We start from the raw sequence: 21,305 nt of genomic DNA, 5'->3' as shown, positions 1-21,305 counted from the left end.
ACGTTGCTAATAACCTTTTAGAAATTACTAATTTCTTTTCGGAGGAAGCCCACGCTTCTTCACACACCTCATTTAATTCCTCAGATGCAGGAAAAAATAAGAATTTACTTACCGATAATTCTATTTCTCGTAGTCCGTAGTGGATGCTGGGAACTCCGTAAGGACCATGGGGAATAGCGGCTCCGCAGGAGACTGGGCACAAAAGTAAAAGCTTTATGACTAGCTGGTGTGCACTGGCTCCTCCCCCTATGACCCTCCTCCAAGCCTCAGTTAGGATACTGTGCCCGGACGAGCGTACATAATAAGGAAGGATCTTGAATCCCGGGTAAGACTCATACCAGCCACACCAATCACACCGTACAACTTGTGATCTGAACCCAGTTAACAGTATGATAAACGTAGGAGCCTCTGAACAGATGGCTCACAACAATAAACAACCCGATTTTTTGTAACAATAACTATATACAAGTATTGCAGACAATCCGCACTTGGGATGGGCGCCCAGCATCCACTACGGACTACGAGAAATAGAATTATCGGTAAGTAAATTCTTATTTTCTCTGACGTCCTTGTGGATGCTGGGAACTCCGTAAGGACCATGGGGATTATACCAAAGCTCCCAAACGGGCGGGAGAGTGCGGATGACTCTGCAGCACCGAATGAGAGAACTCCAGGTCCTCCTCAGCCAGGGTATCGAATTTGTAAAATTTAGCAAACGTGTTTGCCCCTGACCAAGTAGCTGCTCGGCAAAGTTGTAAAGCCGAGACCCCTTGGGCAGCCGCCCAGGATGAGCCCACTTTCCTTGTGGAATGGGCTTTAACAGATTTTGGCTGTGGCAGTCCTGCCACAGAATGTGCAAGCTGAATTGTACTACAAATCCAACGAGCAATCGTCTGCTTAGAAGCAGGAGCACCCAGCTTGTTGGGTGCATACAGGATAAACAGCGAGTCAGATTTTCTGACTCCAGCCGTCCTGGAAACATATATTTTCAGGGCCCTGACTACGTCAAGCAACTTGGAGTCCTCCAAGTCCCTAGTAGCCGCAGGTACCACCATAGGCTGGTTCATGTGAAACGCTGAAACCACCTTAGGGAGAAATTGAGGACGAGTCCTCAATTCTGCCCTGTCTGAATGAAAAATTAGGTAAGGGCTTTTATATGATAAAGCCGCCAATTCTGAGACACGCCTGGCTGAAGCCAGGGCTAACAGCATGACCACCTTCCATGTGAGATATCTTAATTCCACAGTGGTGAGTGGTTCAAACCAATGTGATTTTAGGAACCCTAAAACTACATTGAGATCCCAAGGTGCCACTGGAGGCACAAAAGGAGGCTGTATATGCAGTACCCCTTTGACAAACGTCTGAACTTCAGGCACTGAAGCCAGTTCTTTCTGGAAGAAGATCGACAGAGCCGAAATTTGAACCTTAATGGATCCTAATTTTAGGCCCATAGACAGTCCTGTTTGCAGGAAATGTAGGAAACGACCCAGTTGAAATTCCTCTGTAGGGGCCTTCTTGGCCTCACACCACGCAACATATTTCCGCCAAATGCGGTGATAATGTTTTGCGGTTACATCCTTCCTGGCTTTGATCAGGGTAGGGATGACTTCATCTGGAATGCCTTTTTCCTTCAGGATCCGGCGTTCAACCGCCATGCCGTCAAACGCAGCCGCGGTAAGTCTTGGAACAGACAAGGTCCCTGCTGGAGCAGGTCCTTTCTTAGAGGTAGAGGCCACGGGTCCTCCGTGAGCATCTCTTGAAGTTCCGGGTACCAAGTTCTTCTTGGACAATCCGGAGCCACGAGTATAGTTCTTACTCCTCTCCTTCTTATGATTCTCAGTACTTTGGGTATGAGAGGCAGAGGAGGGAACACATACACCGACTGGTACACCCACGGTGTTACCAGAGCGTCCACCGCTATTGCCTGAGGGTCCCTTGACCTGGCGCAATATCTGTCCAGTTTTTTGTTGAGACGGGACGCCATCATGTCCACCTTTGGTTTTTCCCAACGGTTTACAATCACGTGGAAGACTTCTGGGTGAAGTCCCCACTCCCCCGGGTGGAGGTCGTGTCTGCTGAGGAGGTCTGCTTCCCAGTTGTCCACTCCCGGAATGAACACTGCTGACAGTGCTATCACATGATTTTCCGCCCAGCGAAGAATCCTTGCAGCTTCTGCCATTGCCCTCCTGCTTCTTGTGCCGCCCTGTCTGTTTACGTGGGCGACAGCCGTGATGTTGTCCGACTGGATCAATACCGGTTGACCCTGAAGCAGAGGCCTTGCTTGACTTAGGGCATTGTAAATGGCCCTTAGTTCCAAGATATTTATGTGAAGAGACGTTTCCATGCTTGACCACAAGCACTGGAAATTTCTTCCCTGTGTGACTGCTCCCCAGCCTCTCAGGCTGGCATCCGTGGTCACCAGCATCCAATCCTGAATGCCGAATCTGCGGCCCTCTAGAAGATGAGCACTCTGTAACCACCACAGGAGAGACACCCTTGTCCTTGGAGATAGGGTTATCCGCTGATGCATCTGAAGATGCGATCCGGACCATTTGTCCAGCAGATCCCACTGAAAAGTTCTTGCATGGAATCTTCCGAATGGAATCGCTTCGTAAGAAGCCACCATTTTTCCCAGGACTCTCGTGCATTGATGCACTGACACTTGGCCTGGTTTTAGGAGGTTCCTGACTAGCTCGGATAACTCCCTGGCCTTCTCCTGCGGGAGAAACACCTTTTTCTGGACTGTGTCCAGAATCATCCCTAGGAACAGTAGACGTGTTGTTGGAATCAGCTGCGATTTTGGGATATTTAGAATCCACCCGTGCTGACGTAGCACTACCTGAGATAGTGCTACTCCGACCTCTAACTGTTCCCTGGACCTTGCCCTTATCAGGAGATCGTCCAAGTAAGGGATAATTAAGACGCCTTTTCTTCGAAGAAGAATCATCATTTCGGCCATTACCTTGGTAAAGACCCGGGGTGCCGTGGACAATCCAAACGGCAGCGTCTGAAACTGATAATGACAGTTTTGTACCACAAACCTGAGGTACCCTTGGTGAGAAGGGTAGATTGGGACATGGAGATAAGCATCTTTGATGTCTAGAGATACCATATAGTCCCCTTCTTCCAGGTTCGCTATCACTGCTCTGAGTGACTCCATCTTGAATTTGAACCTTTTTATGTAAGTGTTCAAGGATTTTAGATTTAAAATTGGTCTCACCGAGCCGTCCGGCTTCGGTACCACAAACAGCGTGGAATAATACCCCTTTCCCTGTTGTAGGAGGGGTACATTGATTATCACCTGCTGGGAATACAGCTTGTGAATAGCTTCCAATACTGCCTCCCTGTCGGAGGGAGACGTTGGTAGAGCAGACTTCAGGAACCGGCGAGGGGGAGACGTCTCGAATTCCAATTTGTACCCCTGTGATATTACCTGCAGGATCCAGGGGTCCACTTGCGAGTGAGCCCACTGCGCGTTGAAATTTTTGAGACGGGCCCCCACCGTGCCTGAGTCCGCTTGTAAAGCCCCAGCGTCATGCTGAAGACTTGGCAGAAGCGGGGGAGGGCTTCTGCTCCTGGGAAGAGGCTGCCTGGTGCAGTCTTTTTCCCCTTCCTCTGCCCCGGGGCAGAAAAGAGTGGCCTTTTGCCCGCTTGCCCTTATGGGGACGAAAGGACCGAGTTTGAAAAGACGGTGTCTTTTTCTGCTGAGAGGTGACCTGGGATAAAAAGGTGGATTTTCCAGCCGTTGCCGTGGCCACCAGGTCCGATAGACCGACCCCAAATAACTCCTCCCCTTTATACGGCAATACTTCCATATGTCGTTTGGAATCCGCATCACCTGACCACTGTCGCGTCCATAACCCTCTTCTGGCAGAAATGGACATCGCACTTACTCTTGATGCCAGGGTGCAAATATCCCTCTGTGCATCTCGCATATATAGTAATGCATCCTTCAAATGCTCTATAGTTAATAATATACTGTCCCTATCCAGGGTATCAATATTTTCAGTCAGGGAATCCGACCAAGCCACCCCAGCGCTGCACATCCAGGCTGAGGCGATTGCTGGTCGCAGTATAACACCAGTATGTGTGTATACACCTTTTAGGATATTTTTCAGCCTTCTATCAGCTGGTTCTTTGAGGGCGGCCGTATCAGGAGACGGTAATGCCACTTGTTTTGATAAGCGTGTGAGCGCCTTATCTACCCTAGGGGGTGTTTCCCAACGCGCCCTAACCTCTGGCGGGAAAGGGTATAGTGCCAATAATTTATTAGAAATCAGCAGTTTTTTATCGGGGGAAACCCACGCTTTATCACACACCTCATTCAATTCATCCGATTCAGGAAAAACTACGGGTAGTTTTTTCACACCCCACATAATACCCTTTTTTGTGGTACTTGTAGTGTCAGAAATGTTCAACGCCTCCTTCATTGCCGTGATCATGTAACGTGTGGCCCTACTGGACATTACGTTTGTCTCCTCACCGTCGACACTGGAGTCAGTATCCGTGTCTGGGTCTGTGTCGACCATCTGAGGTAACGGGCGCTTTAGAGCCCCTGACGGTGTTTGAAACGCCTGGACAGGCACTAACTGATTTGCCGGCTGTCTCATGTCGTCAACAGTTTTTTTGCAAAGTGCTGACATTGTCACGTAATTCCTTAAATACGACCATCCAGTCAGGTGTGACATCACTAAAACAGGCAATTGCTCCGCTTCCACATCATTTTCCTCCTCATACATGTCGACACAATCGTACCGACACCCAGCACACACACAGGGAATGCTCTGATAGAGGACAGGACCCCACGAGCCCTTTGGGGAGACAGAGGGAGAGTTTGCCAGCACACACCAGAGCGCTATATCTGTATAGGGATAACCTTATATAAGTGTTTCTCCCTGTTATAGCTGCTGTATTTATATTAACTGCCAAATAGTGCCCCCCCTCTCTTGTTTTACCCTGTTTCTGTAGTGCAGGACTGCAGGGGAGAGTCAGGGAGCCGTCCTTCCAGCGGAGCTGTGAGGGAAAATGGCGCTTGTGTGCTGAGGAGATAGGCTCCGCCCCCTTCACGGCGGCCTTTTCTCTCGCTTTTTTTAGGAAAACTGGCAGGGGTTAAATGCATCCATATAGCCCAGGAGCTATATGTGATGCATTTCTTTAGCCATATAAGGTTTAAACTGTGTTTTATTGCGTCTCAGGGCGCTCCCCCCCAGCGCCCTGCACCCTCAGTGACCGGAGTGTGAAGTGTGCTGAGAGCAATGGCGCACAGCTGCGGTGCTGTGCGCTACCTTATTTGAAGACAGGAACGTCTTCTGCCGCCGATTTTTCCGGACCTCTTCGCTCTTCTGGCTCTGTAAGGGGGCCGGCGGCGCGGCTCCGGGACCCATCCAGGCTGAACCTGTGATCGTCCCTCTGGAGCTAATGTCCAGTAGCCAAGAAGCCCAATCCACTCTGCACGCAGGTGAGTTCGCTTCTTCTCCCCTTAGTCCCACGATGCAGTGAGCCTGTTGCCAGCAGTACTCACTGAAAATAAAAAACCTATTTAAACTTTTACTCTAAGCAGCTCAGGAGAGCCACCTAGCATGCACCCTTCTCGTTCGGGCACAAAAATCTAACTGAGGCTTGGAGGGTCATAGGGGGAGGAGCCAGTGCACACCAGCTAGTCATAAAGCTTTTACTTTTGTGCCCAGTCTCCTGCGGAGCCGCTATTCCGCATGGTCCTTACGGAGTTCCCAGCATCCACTAGGACGTCAGAGAAACTACTGGTAGTTTTTTCTCACCAAACATAATACCCTTTTTAGTGGTACCTGGGGTAATATCAGAAATGTGTAATACATTTTTCATTGCCTCAATCATGTAACGGGTGTACCTATTGGAAGTTACATTGGTCTCCTCGTCATCGACACTGGAGTCGGTATCCGTGTCGACGTCTGTGTCTGCCATCTGAGGTAGCGGGCTTTTCAATGCCCCTGATGGCTTTTGAGACGCCTGGACAGGCACAAGCTGAGTAGCCGGCTGTCCCATGTCGTCAAACCTTTTATGTAAGGAGCTGACACTGTCACGTAATTCCTTCCATAAGTCCATCCACTCAGGTGTCGACCCCGCAGGGGGTGACATCACATTTACCGCCATTTGCTCCGCCTCCACATCATTTTCCTCATCATACATGTCGACACAGCAGTACCGACACACCGCACACACACAGGGAATGCTCTGATAGAGGACAGGACCCCACAAAGCCCTTTGGGGAGACAGAGGGAGAGTATGCCAGCACACACCAGAGCGCTATATAACACTGGGATATCACTATACAGAGTGTTTTCCCCTATAGCTGCTTGTATTACATATACTGCGCCCTAAATTTAGTGCCCCCCCTCTCTTTTTAACCCTCCTGTAGTGCAGGACTGCAGGGGAGAGCCAGGGAGCGATCCTTCAAGCGGAGCTGTGAGGGAAAATGGCGCCAGTGTGCTGAGGGAGATGGCTCCGCCCCTTTTTCGGCTGACTTTCTCCCGCTTTTTCTGTAATTCTGGCAGAGGTTAATTTACACCTATATAGCCTCTGGGACTATATATGGTGTATTTTTTGCCAGCCAAGGTGTTAGTATTGCTGCTCAGGGCGGCGCCCCCCCCAGCGCCCTGCACCCATCAGTGACCGGAGTGTGAGGTGTGCATGAGGAGCAATGGCGCACAGCTGCAGTGCTGTGCGCTACCTTGTTGAAGACCAAAGTCTTCTGCCGCCGATTTTCTGGACCACCTTCTTGCTTCTGGCTCTGTAAGGGGGACGGCGGCGCGGCTCCGGGACCGGACGACGAGGTCGGGTCCTGTGTTCGATCCCTCTGGAGCTAATGGTGTCCAGTAGCCTAAGAAGCCCAAGCTAGCTGCAAGCAGGTAGGTTCGCTTCTTCTCCCCTTAGTCCCACGTTGCAGTGAGTCTGTTGCCAGCAGATCTCACTGAAAATAAAAAAACTAAACTATACTTTCTTCTAGGAGTTCAGGAGAGCCCCTAGTGTGCATCCAGCTCAGCCGGGCACAAAAATCTAACTGAGGTCTGGAGGAGGGTCATAGGGGGAGGAGCCAGTGCACACCAGATAGATCTAAAGCTTTCTTTAGTTGTGCCCAGTCTCCTGCGGAGCCGTCTATTCCCCATGGTCCTTACGGAGTTCCCAGCATCCACTAGGAAGTCAGAGAAAAGTCTTTACTACTGAGGGTAAAGCAGGGTACACCCCTATACAATTGTACACCCCTATACAATTGCCAGCCTGATCACCCAATATCTGCTGATCACCCTACGACTATATACTGTAGGCGTAAGCCGATAAACAGTTTATAACCCTCCTACAAGTGTCAGACCGGGAGGTCGCACCTTATGTGCTGTATAATATTTTAGATGTCAGGCTCCCAATCACATAGCAGACCGCATATGCCAAGCTTTTTCTAGCTCCGTGTGTACAGGGTCACAGGGGGTCAAAGCTGGGTACACACTACTTGGCTGCATTTCACCCGATCAGCCAAGTGATTGCTAAAGTGCGTCCGCAGCTTAAGATACAGTGGACTCTCTGCCTCACAGCAGCAAAGAGAACACACATGCAGCATATTGCACCACCAAAGTAACACACAGCAAACGTCAGTGCAGGGATTCTCAACCCCAGTCTTCAAGTAGCACCACGTCATGTTTTGTGGATTCCTTCAATCATGCACAGGCACGGATGGCCATTGTTGTGCCACCATCGATGGTGGCACAAATCATCGATGGTAAGTAACTGTTCTATGCAGTACCATTAATTGCTTAGCCATCAGTGTTTTTTGCACATGTGTTTCTGTGCAAGAACTGGGGGCGGGGCTGGGGTTTGAATGACAGCTCTGCCTTTCAGAGGCGGGCCATCCCATTCCCTGCACAGCACACTGTGTATGTAAAAGCCGAGAGCGACTAGCAGATCTGTGCAGCAGCAGTGTGTCAATGTAAAAACATTGGGTCCATGGCTACCACTGATGGTGGGAAACCGTCTGGTTCTTCGCCATCATTGATAAAACCATTCGACATCAGTCATAGACCATTGATGGTTTACAGCGATCAATGATTATCGGCCATCCCTACAGGTGAGTGCATCTATGATGCTGGGTCAGTAATTCTGCTTCCACAGACAAAAATCCCCAAAACACGACTTGCAGAGTTGCAAGCCTTATAACACAATGCAAATGCTATACTGACTGGTATATCACACCTGGATAATGATATACACGAAAACTCATAGGCTGCTCCCTTTTACCTCCATGAAGCTAAAAAAAATAAAAGCAATAACTCAGGTGGAAGGACACTGTGAAGGTCGTTATGCTTCCTTACATTTGCAAGCTCCACACCAGGTTTTATGGATGATCATCATAATCGGTAATCCACTGCAAACAGAAAGAGAACATTAACTGGTTTGCACCATTGTCTTTCTTCCTGGTACAAAACAACACACAAAGAGCTGCCCAACATTTTGGATCTGATGCAGAGTTGAACGTGAACCTGGATACAGATCATATTATGTGTGTTTTCACGCTACGCATGCTCTGGAACTAAGGGGGTCATTCAGACCCAGCCACTGTTGCGGTGTGCAGCGCAGTTTGCCGGTGGCTGCAAACAGCGCATGCGCAGCAGCTGTGCGGACTCACTCGTCGATGGATGCAACCGCAATGTGATTGATGGCGGCGGGCATTTTTGGGGCAGATACGCGGTGTTGGGAGGCTGCTCCGATAAAAAAAAATAAGATTTTACTCACCGGTAATTCTATTTCTCATAGTCCGTAGTGGATGCTGGGAACTCCGTAAGGACCATGGGGAATAGCGGCTCCGCAGGAGACTGGGCACATCTAAGAAAGATTTAGGACTACCTGGTGTGCACTGGCTCCTCCCACTATGACCCTCCTCCAGACCTCAGCTAGGATACTGTGCCCGGAAGAGCCGACACAATAGGGAAGGATTTTGAATCCCAGGTAAGACTCATACCAGCCACACCGTATAACTCGTGATAATATACCCAGTTAACAGTATGAACATAACAGAGCCTCTCAACAGATGGCTCAACAATAACCCTTTAGTTAGGCAATAACTATATACAAGTATTGCAGACAGTCCGCACTTGGGACGGGCGCCCAGCATCCACTACGGACTACGAGAAATAGATTTACCGGTGAGTAAAATCTTATTTTCTCTGACGTCCTAGTGGATGCTGGGAACTCCGTAAGGACCATGGGGATTATACCAAAGCTCCCAAACGGGCGGGAGAGTGCGGATGACTCTGCAGCACCGAATGAGAGAACTCCAGGTCCTCCTCAGCCAGGGTATCAAATTTGTAGAATTTTGCAAACGTATTTGCCCCTGACCAAGTAGCAGCTCGGCAAAATTGTAAAGCCGAGACCCCTCGGGCAGCCACCCAAGATGAGCCCACCTTCCTTGTGGAATGGGCCTTTACTGATTTAGGATGCGGCAGTCCAGCCGCAGAATGCGCCAGCTGAATTGTGCTACAAATCCAGCGAGCAATAGTCTGCTTAGAAGCAGGAGCACCCAGCTTGTTGGGTGCATACAAGATAAATAGCGAGTCAGTTTTCCTGACTCCAGCCGTCCTGGAAACATAAATTTTCAAGGCCCTGACTACGTCCAGTAACTTGGAATCCTCCAAGTCCCTAGTAGCCGCAGGCACTACAATAGGTTGGTTCAAGTGAAAAGCTGACACCACCTTAGGGAGAAACTGGGGACGCGTCCTCATTTCAGCCCTATCCATATGGAAAATCAGATAAGGGCTTTTACATGACAAAGCCGCCAATTCTGATACACGCCTGGCCGAAGCCAAGGCCAATAACATGACCACTTTCCACGTGAGATATTTTAGATCCACGGTTTTTAGTGGCTCAAACCAATGTGATTTTAGGAAACTCAACAACACGTTGAGATCCCAAGGTGCCACTGGAGGCACAAAAGGGGGCTGAATATGCAGCACTCCTTTTACAAATGTCTGAACGTCAGGTAGCGAAGCTAGTTCTTTCTGGAAGAAAATCGACAGAGCCGAGATCTGTACCTTAATGGAGCCTAATTTCAGGCCCATAGTCACTCCTGTCTGTAGGAAGTGTAGAAATCGACCCAGTTGAAATTCCTCTGTTGGGGCCTTTTTGGCCTCACACCAAGCAACATATGTTCGCCATATGCGGTGATAATGTTTTGCAGTTACATTTTTCCTGGCTTTAATCAGCGTAGGAATGACTTCCTCCGGAATGCCCTTTTCCTTTAGGATCCGGCGTTCAACCGCCATGCCGTCAAACGCAGCCGCGGTAAGTCTTGGAACAGACAGGGCCCCTGCTGCAGCAGGTCCTGTCTGAGCGGCAGAGGCCATGGGTCCTCTGAGATTAACTCTTGAAGTTCCGGGTACCAAGACCTTCTTGGCCAATCCGGAACAATGAGTATAGTTCTTACTCCTCTTTTCCTTATTATCCTCAGTACCTTGGGTATGAGAGGAAGAGGAGGGAACACATAAACCGACTGGTACACCCACGGTGTCACTAGAGCGTCCACAGCTATCGCCTGAGGGTCCCTTGACCTGGCGCAATATTTTTCTAGTTTTTTGTTTAGGCGGGACGCCATCATGTCCACCTGTGGCTTTTCCCAATGGTTTACTATCTGTTGGAAGACTTCTGGATGAAGTCCCCACTCTCCCGGGTATAGGTCGTGTCTGCTGAGGAAGTCCGCTTCCCAGTTGTCCACTCCCGGAATGAACACTGCTGACAGTGCTAACACGTGATTTTCCACCCATCGGAGAATCCTTGTGGCTTCTGCCATCGCTGCCCTGCTTCTTGTGCCGCCCTGTCGGTTTACATGGGCGACAGCCGTGATGTTGTCTCACTGGATCAGAACCAGTTGGTTTTGAAGCAGGGCCTTTGCCTGACTCAGGGCATTGTAAATGGCCCTCAGTTCCAGAACATTTATGTGTAGGGAAGTTTCTTCCCAGCGTGACTGCTCCCCAGCCTCGAAGGCTGGCATCCGTGGTCACCAGGACCCAGTCCTGTATGCCGAATCTGCGGCCCTCCACGAGATGAGCACTCTGCAGCCACCACAAGAGACACACCCTGGTCCTTGGAGACAGGGTTATCAGCCGATGCATTTGAAGATGCGATCCGGACCATTGGTCCAAGAGGTCCCACTGAAATATTCTGGCATGGAACCTGCCGAATGGGATCGCTTCGTAGGAAGCTACCATCTTTCCCAGGACTCGCGTGCAGTGATGCACCGACACCTGTTTTGGTTTTAGGAGGCCTCTGACTAGAGACGACAGCTCCTTGGCTTTCTCCTCTGGGAGAAACACTTTTTTCTGGACTGTGTCTAGAATCATTCCCAGGAACAGTAGACGTGTCGCAGGAACCAGCTGTGACTTTGGAATATTCAGAATCCAACCATGCTGGTGTAGCACCTCCTGAGATAGTGCTACGCCCACTAACAACTGCTCTCTGGATCTCGCTTTTATCAGGAGATCGTCCAAGTATGGGATAATTAAAACTCCCTTTTTTCGAAGGAGTATCATCATTTCGGCCATTACCTTGGTAAATACCCTCGGTGCCGTGGACAGGCCGAACAGCAACGTCTGGAATTGGTAATGACAATCCTGTACCACAAATCTGAGGTACTCCTGGTGAGGATGGTAAATGGGGACATGTAGGTAAGCATCCTTGATGTCCAGAGATACCATGTAATCCCCCTCTTCCAGGCTTGCAATAACCGCCCTGAGCGATTCCATCTTGAACCTGAATTTTTTTATATAGGTGTACAAAGATTTTAAATTTAAAATGATTCTCACAGAACCGTTTGGTTTCGGTACCACAAACATTGTGGAATAGTAACCCCGTCCTTGTTGAAGTAGGGGCACTTTGACTATCACCTGCTGGGAATACAGCTTGTGAATTGCCTCTAACACAGCCTCCCTGTCTGAGGGAGTCATTGGTAAGGCAGATTTGAGGAAACGGCGGGGTGGCAATGTCTCGAATTCCAGCTTGTACCCCTGAGATACTACTTGAAGGATCCAGGGATCTACTTGTGAGCGAGCCCACTGATTGCTGAAGTTTTTGAGACAGGCCCCCACCGTATCTGGCACCGCCTGTTGAGCCCCAGCGTCATGCGGCGGACTTAGCAGATGAAGCGGGGGAGGACTTTTGTTCCTGGGAAATGGCTGAATGCTGCAGCTTTTTCCCCCTACCTCTGCCTCTGGGCAGAAAGGATGCGCCTCTACCTCGCCTGCTCTTTTGGGGACGAAAGGACTGCACCTGATAATACGGTGCTTTCTTTGGTTGTGAGGGGACATGTCGTAAAAAAGCTGACTTCCCAGCCGTTGCTGTGGACACCAGGTCCGAAAGACCATCCCCGAACAACTCCTCACCCTTGTAAGGCAAAACTTCCATGTGCCTTTTAGAATCTGCATCCCCTGTCCACTGCCGGGTCCATAACCCTCTCCTGGCAGAAATGGACAGTGCACTGATTTTAGATGCCAGCCGGCAAATATCCCTCTGTGCATCTCTTATGTAAAAGACCGCGTCTTTAATATGCTCTATGTTAAGCAATATAGTGTCCCTTTCTAGGGTGTCAATGTTTTCTGACAGGGATTCTGGCCACGCAGCTGCAGCACTGCACATCCAGGCTGAAGCAATAGCTGGTCTCAGTATAACACCAGTGTGTGTATATAATATAGCCTTCAGGAGAGCCTCCTGCTTTCTATCAGCAGGTTCCTTTAGGGCGGCCGTATCCGGAGACGGTAGTGCCACCTTTTTTGATAGACGTGTAACCGCTTTATCCACCCTAGGTGGTGTTTCCCAACGTGACCTATCCTCTGGCGGGAAAGTGTACACCATTAGTAATTTTTTTGAAATCACCATTTTTCTATCGGGGGAAGCCCACGCTACCTCACACACATCATTTGATTCTTCAGAAGGGGGAAAGACTACGGGTACTTTTTTCTCCCCAAACATAATACCCTTTTTTGTGGTACCTGGGGTTACATCAGAAATGTGTAAAACATTTTTCATTGCCTCGATCATATAACGAGTGGCCCTAGTGGACATTACATTTGCGTCTTCGTCGTCGACACTGGTATCAGTATCCGTGTCGACATCCGTGTCTGCCATCTGAGGTAGCGGGCGCTTTAGAGCCCCTGATGGCCTTTGAGACGCCTGGGCAGGCACGAGCTGAGAAGCCGGCTGTCCCGCATTTGGCATGTCGTCAAATTTTTTATGTAAGGAGTCGACTCTTTCGCGTAATTCCTTCCACAAGTCCATCCACTCAGGTGTCTGCCCCGCAGGGGGTGACAACACATTTATAGGCACCTGCTCCTCCTCCACATCAGCCTCCTCATCAAACATGTCGACACAGCCGTACCGACACACCGCACACACAGGGAATGCTCTGATAGAAGACAGGACCCTACAAAGCCCTTTGGGGAGACAGAGTGAGAGTATGCCAGCACACACCAGAGCGCTATATAATATAGGGATTAATTAAATGCTATCCCCTTATAGCTGCTGTATATGTATATTGCGCCTAAATTTAGTGCCCCCCCTCTTTTTTTTTACCCTTTCTGTAGTGTAGTCTGCAGGGGAGAGCCAGGGAGCTTCCTTCCAGCGGAGCTGTGAGGGAGAAAAGGCGCCAGTGTGCTGAAGGAGATAGCTCCGCCCCTTTTTCGGCTGACTTTTCTCCCGCTGTTTTCTGTATTCTGGCAGGTGTAATTATCACATATATAGCCTCTGGGGCTATATATTGTGATATATTTGCCAGCCAAGGTGTATTTATTGCTGCTCAGGGCGCCCCCCCTAGCGCCCTGCACCCTCAGTGACCGAAGTGTGAAGTGTGTATGAGTAGCAATGGCGCACAGCTGCAGTGCTGTGCGCTACCTTGGAGAAGACTGATGTCTTCAGCCGCCGATTTTCCGGACTCTTCTTGCTTCTGGCTCTGTAAGGGGGCCGGCGGCACGGCTCCGGGACCGAACATCAATGGCCGGTTCCTTGCGGTGGATCCCTCTGGAGCTAATGGTGTCCAGTAGCCTAAGAAGCCCAAACTACCCACAGTTAGGTAGGTTCGCTTCTTCTCCCCTTAGTCCCTCGTTGCAGTGAGCCTGTTGCCAGCAGGTCTCACTGTAAAATAAAAAACCTAAAATATACACTTTCTTTCTAGGAGCTCGAGCCGGGCACAGGATTCTAACTGAGGTCTGGAGGAGGGTCATAGTGGGAGGAGCCAGTGCACACCAGGTAGTCCTAAATCTTTCTTAGATGTGCCCAGTCTCCTGCGGAGCCGCTATTCCCCATGGTCCTTACAGAGTTCCCAGCATCCACTAGGACGTCAGAGAAAAAAAAAAAAAAAAGGGCGCTGACTACCTGACAGCGTAAACAGAGGTCAACCTTAGATCTTATGCGTTCGCAATTAGATTACGAACGCATCGGGAGGCGGACTCACATGTGCAGAGATGAACACAGATCTGGATGTGTATGCAGCCATCTGCGTTCATCTCTGAAAAAAAAACCTAAGTGGATACAAATACGAGCGACTAAAGGGACAGTCTTACACAGGTAAAGGTCAGTGAGGCTGTGACGGCTGTCTGCAGGCAATGCAGAGTTGGAGAGAAGCAAACAGATCTTTATACAACAAGAATAGGCTGCGCCAGCGTGCCCTGATGATGGTAACGAGCAGGCTGGGTGCACCGCAACATGTGTACAACTCTGAATATGAGCGAATATACGTATTTATTTCTATGCACAAAATACAGAAACAATTACAGGTTGAGTCTCCCTTATCCAAAATGCTTGGGACCAGAGGTATTTTGGATATCGGATTTTTCCGTATTTTGGAATAATTGCATACCATAGTGAGATATCATGGTGATGGTACCTAAATCTAAGCACAGAATGCATTTATGTTACATATACACCTTATACACACAGTCTGAAGGTCATTTTAGTCAATATTTTTTATAACTTTGTGCATTAAACAAAGTGTGTCTACATTCACACAATTCATGTATGTTTCATATACACCTTATACACACAGCCTAAAGGTCATTTAATACAATATTTTTAATAACTTTGTGTATTAAACAAAGTTTGTGTACATTGAGCCATCAAAAAACAAAGGTTTCACTATCTCACTCTCACTCAAAAAAGTCCGTATTTCGGAATATTCCGTATTTCGGAATATATGGATATGGGATACTCAACCTGTACTACCAATTTATGTTCAACTTTGCATCAGCTCCTGTATATTCAACACACCAATATTTATTAAAGTATATTTGTGGGATAAAGAAATAGGTGTTTTTGGGGTCCCCCGCAAATATAGATCCCCAGGATGTAAGATGGAGAGATTGCAGCAAATATCTCCAATATCTGCCGCTGTCCCTCCATTTCCCACAGCAGCCCCCATAGTCTTCTATGGGAACTGCTATACTGGCAGAATTGCCATGATCTGGAATGCAAAGTAATCAGGAGCATGGCCTGACAGCTAAGCCCATAGCAGCCCATAGGTGCTGTCTGCTTGCTTATAGCAACCAAACGTCAGCAAATGCACAATAGCACAGCTGAGGGCAAAGCAGGAGGTAAAGAGATTACATATGAGATCAGTTTACGTCACACCGATCCCTATAGGAGCCTTTGTCTCGGCAATGCACTAACGATATGTTTAGACCGTGTCTTCAACCTGCGGCCCCCCAGCTGCTGTGGAACTACACATCCCAGCATGCCCTGCCACAGTTTTGCTATTAAGGCATGCTAAAACTGAGTCAGGGCATGCTAGAATGTATAGTTCCATAGCAGCTGGAGGGCCACAGGTTGAAGACCCATGGTTTAGACAAAAAGTTTTCTTACTGTTGCGATACGTAATCTTTGTGGTCAGGAGCCGGCCGCAAATATCAATAAATATGCCCCATTGTGTTTTACGGACGTGCTTTAGTCTTCAGACTAGTAATAACGCCTCTCTCTACATTACAAGGACTGGGAAGACAGCACAAGAACGACTTGGGTGCCCCACACTAGTAGCTTTAACAGGGAATAAAAAGTTGCAACATTGAAAATTGTGTTTTCATTCAGAAATCTGTCATAGTCTGTCTCTCTTCTCAACCACTGATTGTTACATTTGCAAAATACCTGCTATGTCTCTCTCATCGTTAAGCTTACGCATTGTTCCTTAGGTAAACACAATAGAACAAACTCTACGGCAAGTGCCAAGGACACTTATTTGTCCCTAGGGATGGGTGCTCCATCTGTAATCATCCAGAAAATCAGAGATTCCGCTTTAGCAGGTCAGACAAGTACAGCGTCTGCCATGTTCATGTGATGTAAGTGGGCCCTCAAGAGTGCTGTATGCTCAAGCTGGAGACACTACAGTAATGTTTATATAGCATTCCGACCGAGTTCCTGTAGAAGACTTGCACCTGTGACTTGTATAATACATTACCTGCTGGCTGCTTCCCGCTTCCCATCTTCCAACGTTCTCCAGTGGATGTGGTCTCCAAAGCCTAGATGACAAGTCAAACAGATCTCTGAGAATTTATCTGGTTTAGAGGTATTAATGAAACAAAAAAAAAAAAAAAGCATGATATAAAACCAGCTAGAATCACTAATGGCACACTGCTCTTCCCCGCAACACGCCACCCAGCCCTACTGATCCCCAGGCACTGAACTCATACTGACGGAATGTAGTAGGGTATGCCGCCGGCTGGGCTCCCGGCGACCAGCATACCGGCGCCGGGAGCCGACCGCCGGCTTACCGGCAGTGTGACGAGCGCAAATGAGCCCCTTGCGGGCTTGCCACGCTACGGGCACGGTGGTGCGCGATTCTCCCTCCAGGGGGGTCGTGGACCCCCACGAGGGAGAATAAGTGTCGGTATGCCGGCTGTCGGGATTCCGGCGCTGGTATACTGTGCGCCGGGATCCCGTCAGTTGGCATACTGAAGACCACCCAAATGTACACATAGATCCTAAAACAGCTTGCTACAGTCACGCCAAGTCACATGAGAATTTTCTAGCGCTGGGCGTCTTTTTTAGCCCAAATTGCGTCTTATTCACAACGTAATGCATCTAGGACGCATCAGCTGGTTACTTTAATATGTGACACTTGAATATCGGTCTGCCACCGAATCTCCGAAACTGCATATGAAGTGCTACAATGTAGCAGCCGCAGATTTTTGTGCAATACAAGGTCTGTTCTGCGCCGTGTACAGACTCAGTCACACACAATATACAAGTGTTATATATCAGCATAGCCTCCTCGTGCGTCCTAGTCCCGAATATAATGCATTAAAAAAATATGCCCGATGCTGGCAGAGTTGCACGGGACCTGGCAGCTCACTCACACCAGGCATCTGGCACTGCATGGCGTAATGAGACTTGATGTATGAGGATATATCTGTACAAACCTTTGAGAGTGCAAAAGTGGAGTACTTTCCCATAGCAACTCCATCATTTATCTAGTCTATAAACAAACAAACAAACAAAAAAGGAGTAAGAAGCAGGTAGTTGCTATGGGCAACCACTTTTCTGCTCTTTGGAAGGTTTCATACATCTCTCCCCTTGCACAGTAACATGAGTGCATTTTAGTAAGAATCCCTACCAAGCAGTAAAGGCAGAGGAGCCACAAGTACAATGAATGGATGGCTGTGCCCTGCACGCAGACCTCACATATGCACATTACCAACACCCAGACCCCCTGAGACCCGCACCAAGCCAGACTTACCGCGGCTCAGGCCCGCATCCCCCGACACCAGCAATGGGCCGAGGGTCAGGAGAAGGACGCCGGCTGTGCACAGCACCGGGATCCCGGTCTCAGAGCGCGGCATGTCGGCAGCAGACCTGCAGATACTGAGTGTCCAGACTCCAGCACAGGTACAGCTGCTACAGCCAGGGAACCCGTGTGTCCGGGGGAAGTGATGCTGCTGCCGGATGCGGGAGGCGGCTCCCCCTGCTGGCCAGACCGCTGTAATGGCAGGAGGCGGCCGCCGATGGACAGCCTGTGCTGGTGCTCTGTGCCTCACAGACACAGAGGGAAATGAGGCGGAGAGGAACCAGAGGCACCATGTTAGGGACTGATTATCCCAGCAGCATTACACTCTGCATGTTATATCGCTATAGGTTGTCCTTGCTGTTTGAATGTTTTACTCTAAACTTTAGGATCACTCAGAGCTTCTATTATTTTGCAGTGATTTGTGTAATGTTTTGCGCTAACTTACAGATTTACACATGCTTGGGGTGCACGTGGAGTTGGCTGCAATTTACAAAACAGAAGCATGAATATACGCGTTTCCCCGCCGAGCATGCGCAGTAAAATGTCTGTGTGCAGACTAAAGGCCCGTACACACTGGCCGATATATCGGCCGCTCGATATATCGCGGGTCCGTCGACCAGTGTGTACGGGCGATATGTCTGTGGACTCCATCGTTCACAGACATCACATCGGCCCTACAGCCCAGCTGATGGCCAATAAATCGATATATTGGCGTATTGCTGTGTGTGTACGGGCGACCAGCCGACCGCCCAGACACATGCTGCGGCAGCTGGTGGTGATTGACAGCTGAACTGGGCGGGTGTGTGTTCACGCCCGCCCAGTTCATGACGTCAGTCCCCGACGGATCGGGCAGTGTGTATGCACAACACACTGCCCGATCCGTCCATAGATATATCTGCAGATCAATTGATCTGCAAATATATCTATCAGTGTGCACCCACCATAATGCTGAGTACACACCTGGCGACGCGTCGGTGTAACCGCCGTCGCGCCCGATCAAGGTAATCGTACACACATACTGATCAGAAGCTCGACGTGTCGGTCAGTATCCCCAGCAAGGCGGGCATGTGAATTTGCACGTCCAGCTGGCGTCAGCTCCTCTACAGAAAGTGCATGGAAGGTCGGCGGGCCTCCGCATACGCACAGCCAGATGGTCTGCAGTTATACAGGGTGTCCCATGATGGTGGGACACATTTTATTTTTAATTTACAAGAGTGTGGGCACTCGCCCATCTTTAACATGTATTGTATTTCAGAGTCTGACAATGGGAGTTTGTGTTGGTCTCCTTTCCAGGACATGGATCCTTAATGTTACGCCCGAGTGAAGCTCTCACACACACACTGCATATGCATCACTTTCTCCCTCCCTTCTTTATCACCCTTGTCGGATGTCTTGCTGGTGAATTGTCACGCCAAGCTCAGTCAATACAGTGTGTCTATGTGGTCGCTCTTTGTTCTTGTGATCGCTACACACGTAGCAAGGTTACAGCACGTGGGAGCCAACAGAAAGTGCCTACGTTGTGGAAACGTTCTCCACCAGTGGAAGATCCATCATCACAGCACAAAGAACAGTGCTATGAACCTCCATTATGTATTACATGGGTTCACTACGATATGCCGGCGCCGGGAGCCCGACCGCTGGCTTACCGACAGTGTGGCGAGTGCAAATGAGCCCCTTGCGGGCTCGCTGCGCTCGCCACGCTACGGGCACTGTGGTATTCTGCCCCCAGGGGGGTCGTGGACCCCCACTAGGGAGAATAAGTGTCGGTATGCCAGCTGTCGGGCTCCCGGCGCCGGGAGCCCGAACGCCTGCATACTGAAAACCACCCGTATTACATATAGGGCCTTATTCAGCATGGGTCCAGGAAGCCTACCCTGTACTTGTCACGCCTGTGGACAACACTCCTCCATTTTGAAGAATGGTGCCGGGTGCCGTCCCTCAAATGCCAGAGCATGTTAAGCATGCTGCAGCTGACGGGGCTGCAAGCAATACTCACAAGACGTTTTCTGCACATGCAGTCATAGCCTGGACTGGTTGAGGAAAACATGGGGAGATGACCAGTGTGTTGTTCTCCTGCCGACCCTTGCACCAGGGTCCTGATATACCTTCAGGCAGGCGTATCTGAGTCTGCACCCACCTCTGATTATGTTGCAATTACGTGAACATTCTATTTAGGGATGAGCGGGTTCGGTTCCTCGGAATCCGAACCCGCCCGAACTTCATGTTTTTTTACACGGGTCCGAGCGACTCGGATCTTCCCGCCTTGCTCGGTTAACCCGAGCGCGCCCGAACGTCATCATCCCGCTGTCGGATTCTCGCGAGGCTCGGATTCTATCGCGAGACTCGGATTCTATATAAGGAGCCGCGCGTCGCCGCCATTTTCACACGTGCATTGAGATTCATAGGGAGAGGACGTGGCTGGCGTCCTCTCCGTTTATAGAGAAGAGAGTGAGACAGTAGAGAGAGACACAGTAGTAATTTTGGGGAGCATTAGGAGGAGTACTAGTTACTTGCTGAAGTGATAGATAGTGTGACTGTATATTATCTGACTTGTGGGGGAGACACTGACAGTGGGGAGCAGTTAGAGTCTGAGAGCAGGACTCAGGAGTACATATAACGTACAGTGCACACTTTTGCTGCCAGAGTGCCACACTGCCATTGTGACCACACTGACCACCAGTATAATATATATTGTGATTGTCTGCTTAGGAGTACTACTTGCAAGTTGCTGATAGTGTGACCAGTGACCTGACCACCAGTCACCACCAGTTTAATATATATATATATATATATATATATATAATTGTATATAATATATATATAATATTGTATACCACCTACCCGTGTTTTTTTTTCTTTTCTTTCTTCTTTATACATACTACTATAGTAGCTTACTGTAGCAGTCTGCGGTGCTGCTGAGCTGACTGTGTCCAGCAGGTCCGTCATCAGTCATTACATAATAAATATATATACCTGTCCGGCTGCAGTACTAGTGATATTATATATATATATATATTGATTTCATCTCATTATCATCCAGTCTATATTAGCAGCAGACACAGTACGGTAGTCCACGGCTGTAGCTACCTCTGTGTCGGCAGTCGCTCGTCCATCCATAATTGTATACCACCTACCCGTGGTTTTTTTTTTCTTTCTTCTTTATACATACTACTATAGTAGCTTACTGTAGCAGTCTGCGGTGCTGCTGAGCTGACAGTGTCCAGCAGGTCCGTCATCAGTCATTACATAATAAATATATATACCTGTCCGGCTGCAGTACTAGTGATATTATATATATATATATATATATTGATTTCATCTCATTATCATCCAGTCTATATTAGCAGCAGACACAGTACGGTAGTCCACGGCTGTAGCTACCTCTGTGTCGGCAGTCGCTCGTCCATCCATAATTGTATACCACCTACCCGTGTTTTTTTTTTTCTTTCTTCTTTATACATACTACTATAGTAGCTTACTGTAGCAGTCTGCGGTGCTGCTGAGCTGACAGTGTCCAGCAGGTCCGTCA

General features: G+C 49.1%; 1 protein-coding gene across 1 annotated transcript in view; it reads right to left on the bottom strand.

Moving 5' to 3' along the window:
* The window catches only part of TXNDC12 (thioredoxin domain containing 12), a 52,522-nt gene extending 34,509 nt beyond the window's left edge, over positions 1–18,013 (bottom strand). Inside the window, exons 1-3 of the mRNA XM_063939542.1 lie at positions 17,729–18,013; positions 16,451–16,511; positions 8,337–8,389 (exon numbers count right to left, since the gene is read on the bottom strand). Coding sequence (XP_063795612.1) covers positions 8,337–8,389; positions 16,451–16,511; positions 17,729–17,831 — 217 coding nt within the window. The 5' untranslated portion in view covers positions 17,832–18,013. The remainder of the gene's footprint in view (positions 1–8,336; positions 8,390–16,450; positions 16,512–17,728) is intronic.
* Positions 18,014–21,305: the final 3,292 nt, after the last annotated feature.

Source organism: Pseudophryne corroboree, chromosome 9 (genome assembly GCF_028390025.1).
Source record: "Pseudophryne corroboree isolate aPseCor3 chromosome 9, aPseCor3.hap2, whole genome shotgun sequence".
NCBI lineage: Eukaryota > Metazoa > Chordata > Amphibia > Anura > Myobatrachidae > Pseudophryne > Pseudophryne corroboree.
Note: the sequence above shows the minus strand (reverse complement) of the source record. Positions and strands in the feature narration are given on the sequence as shown.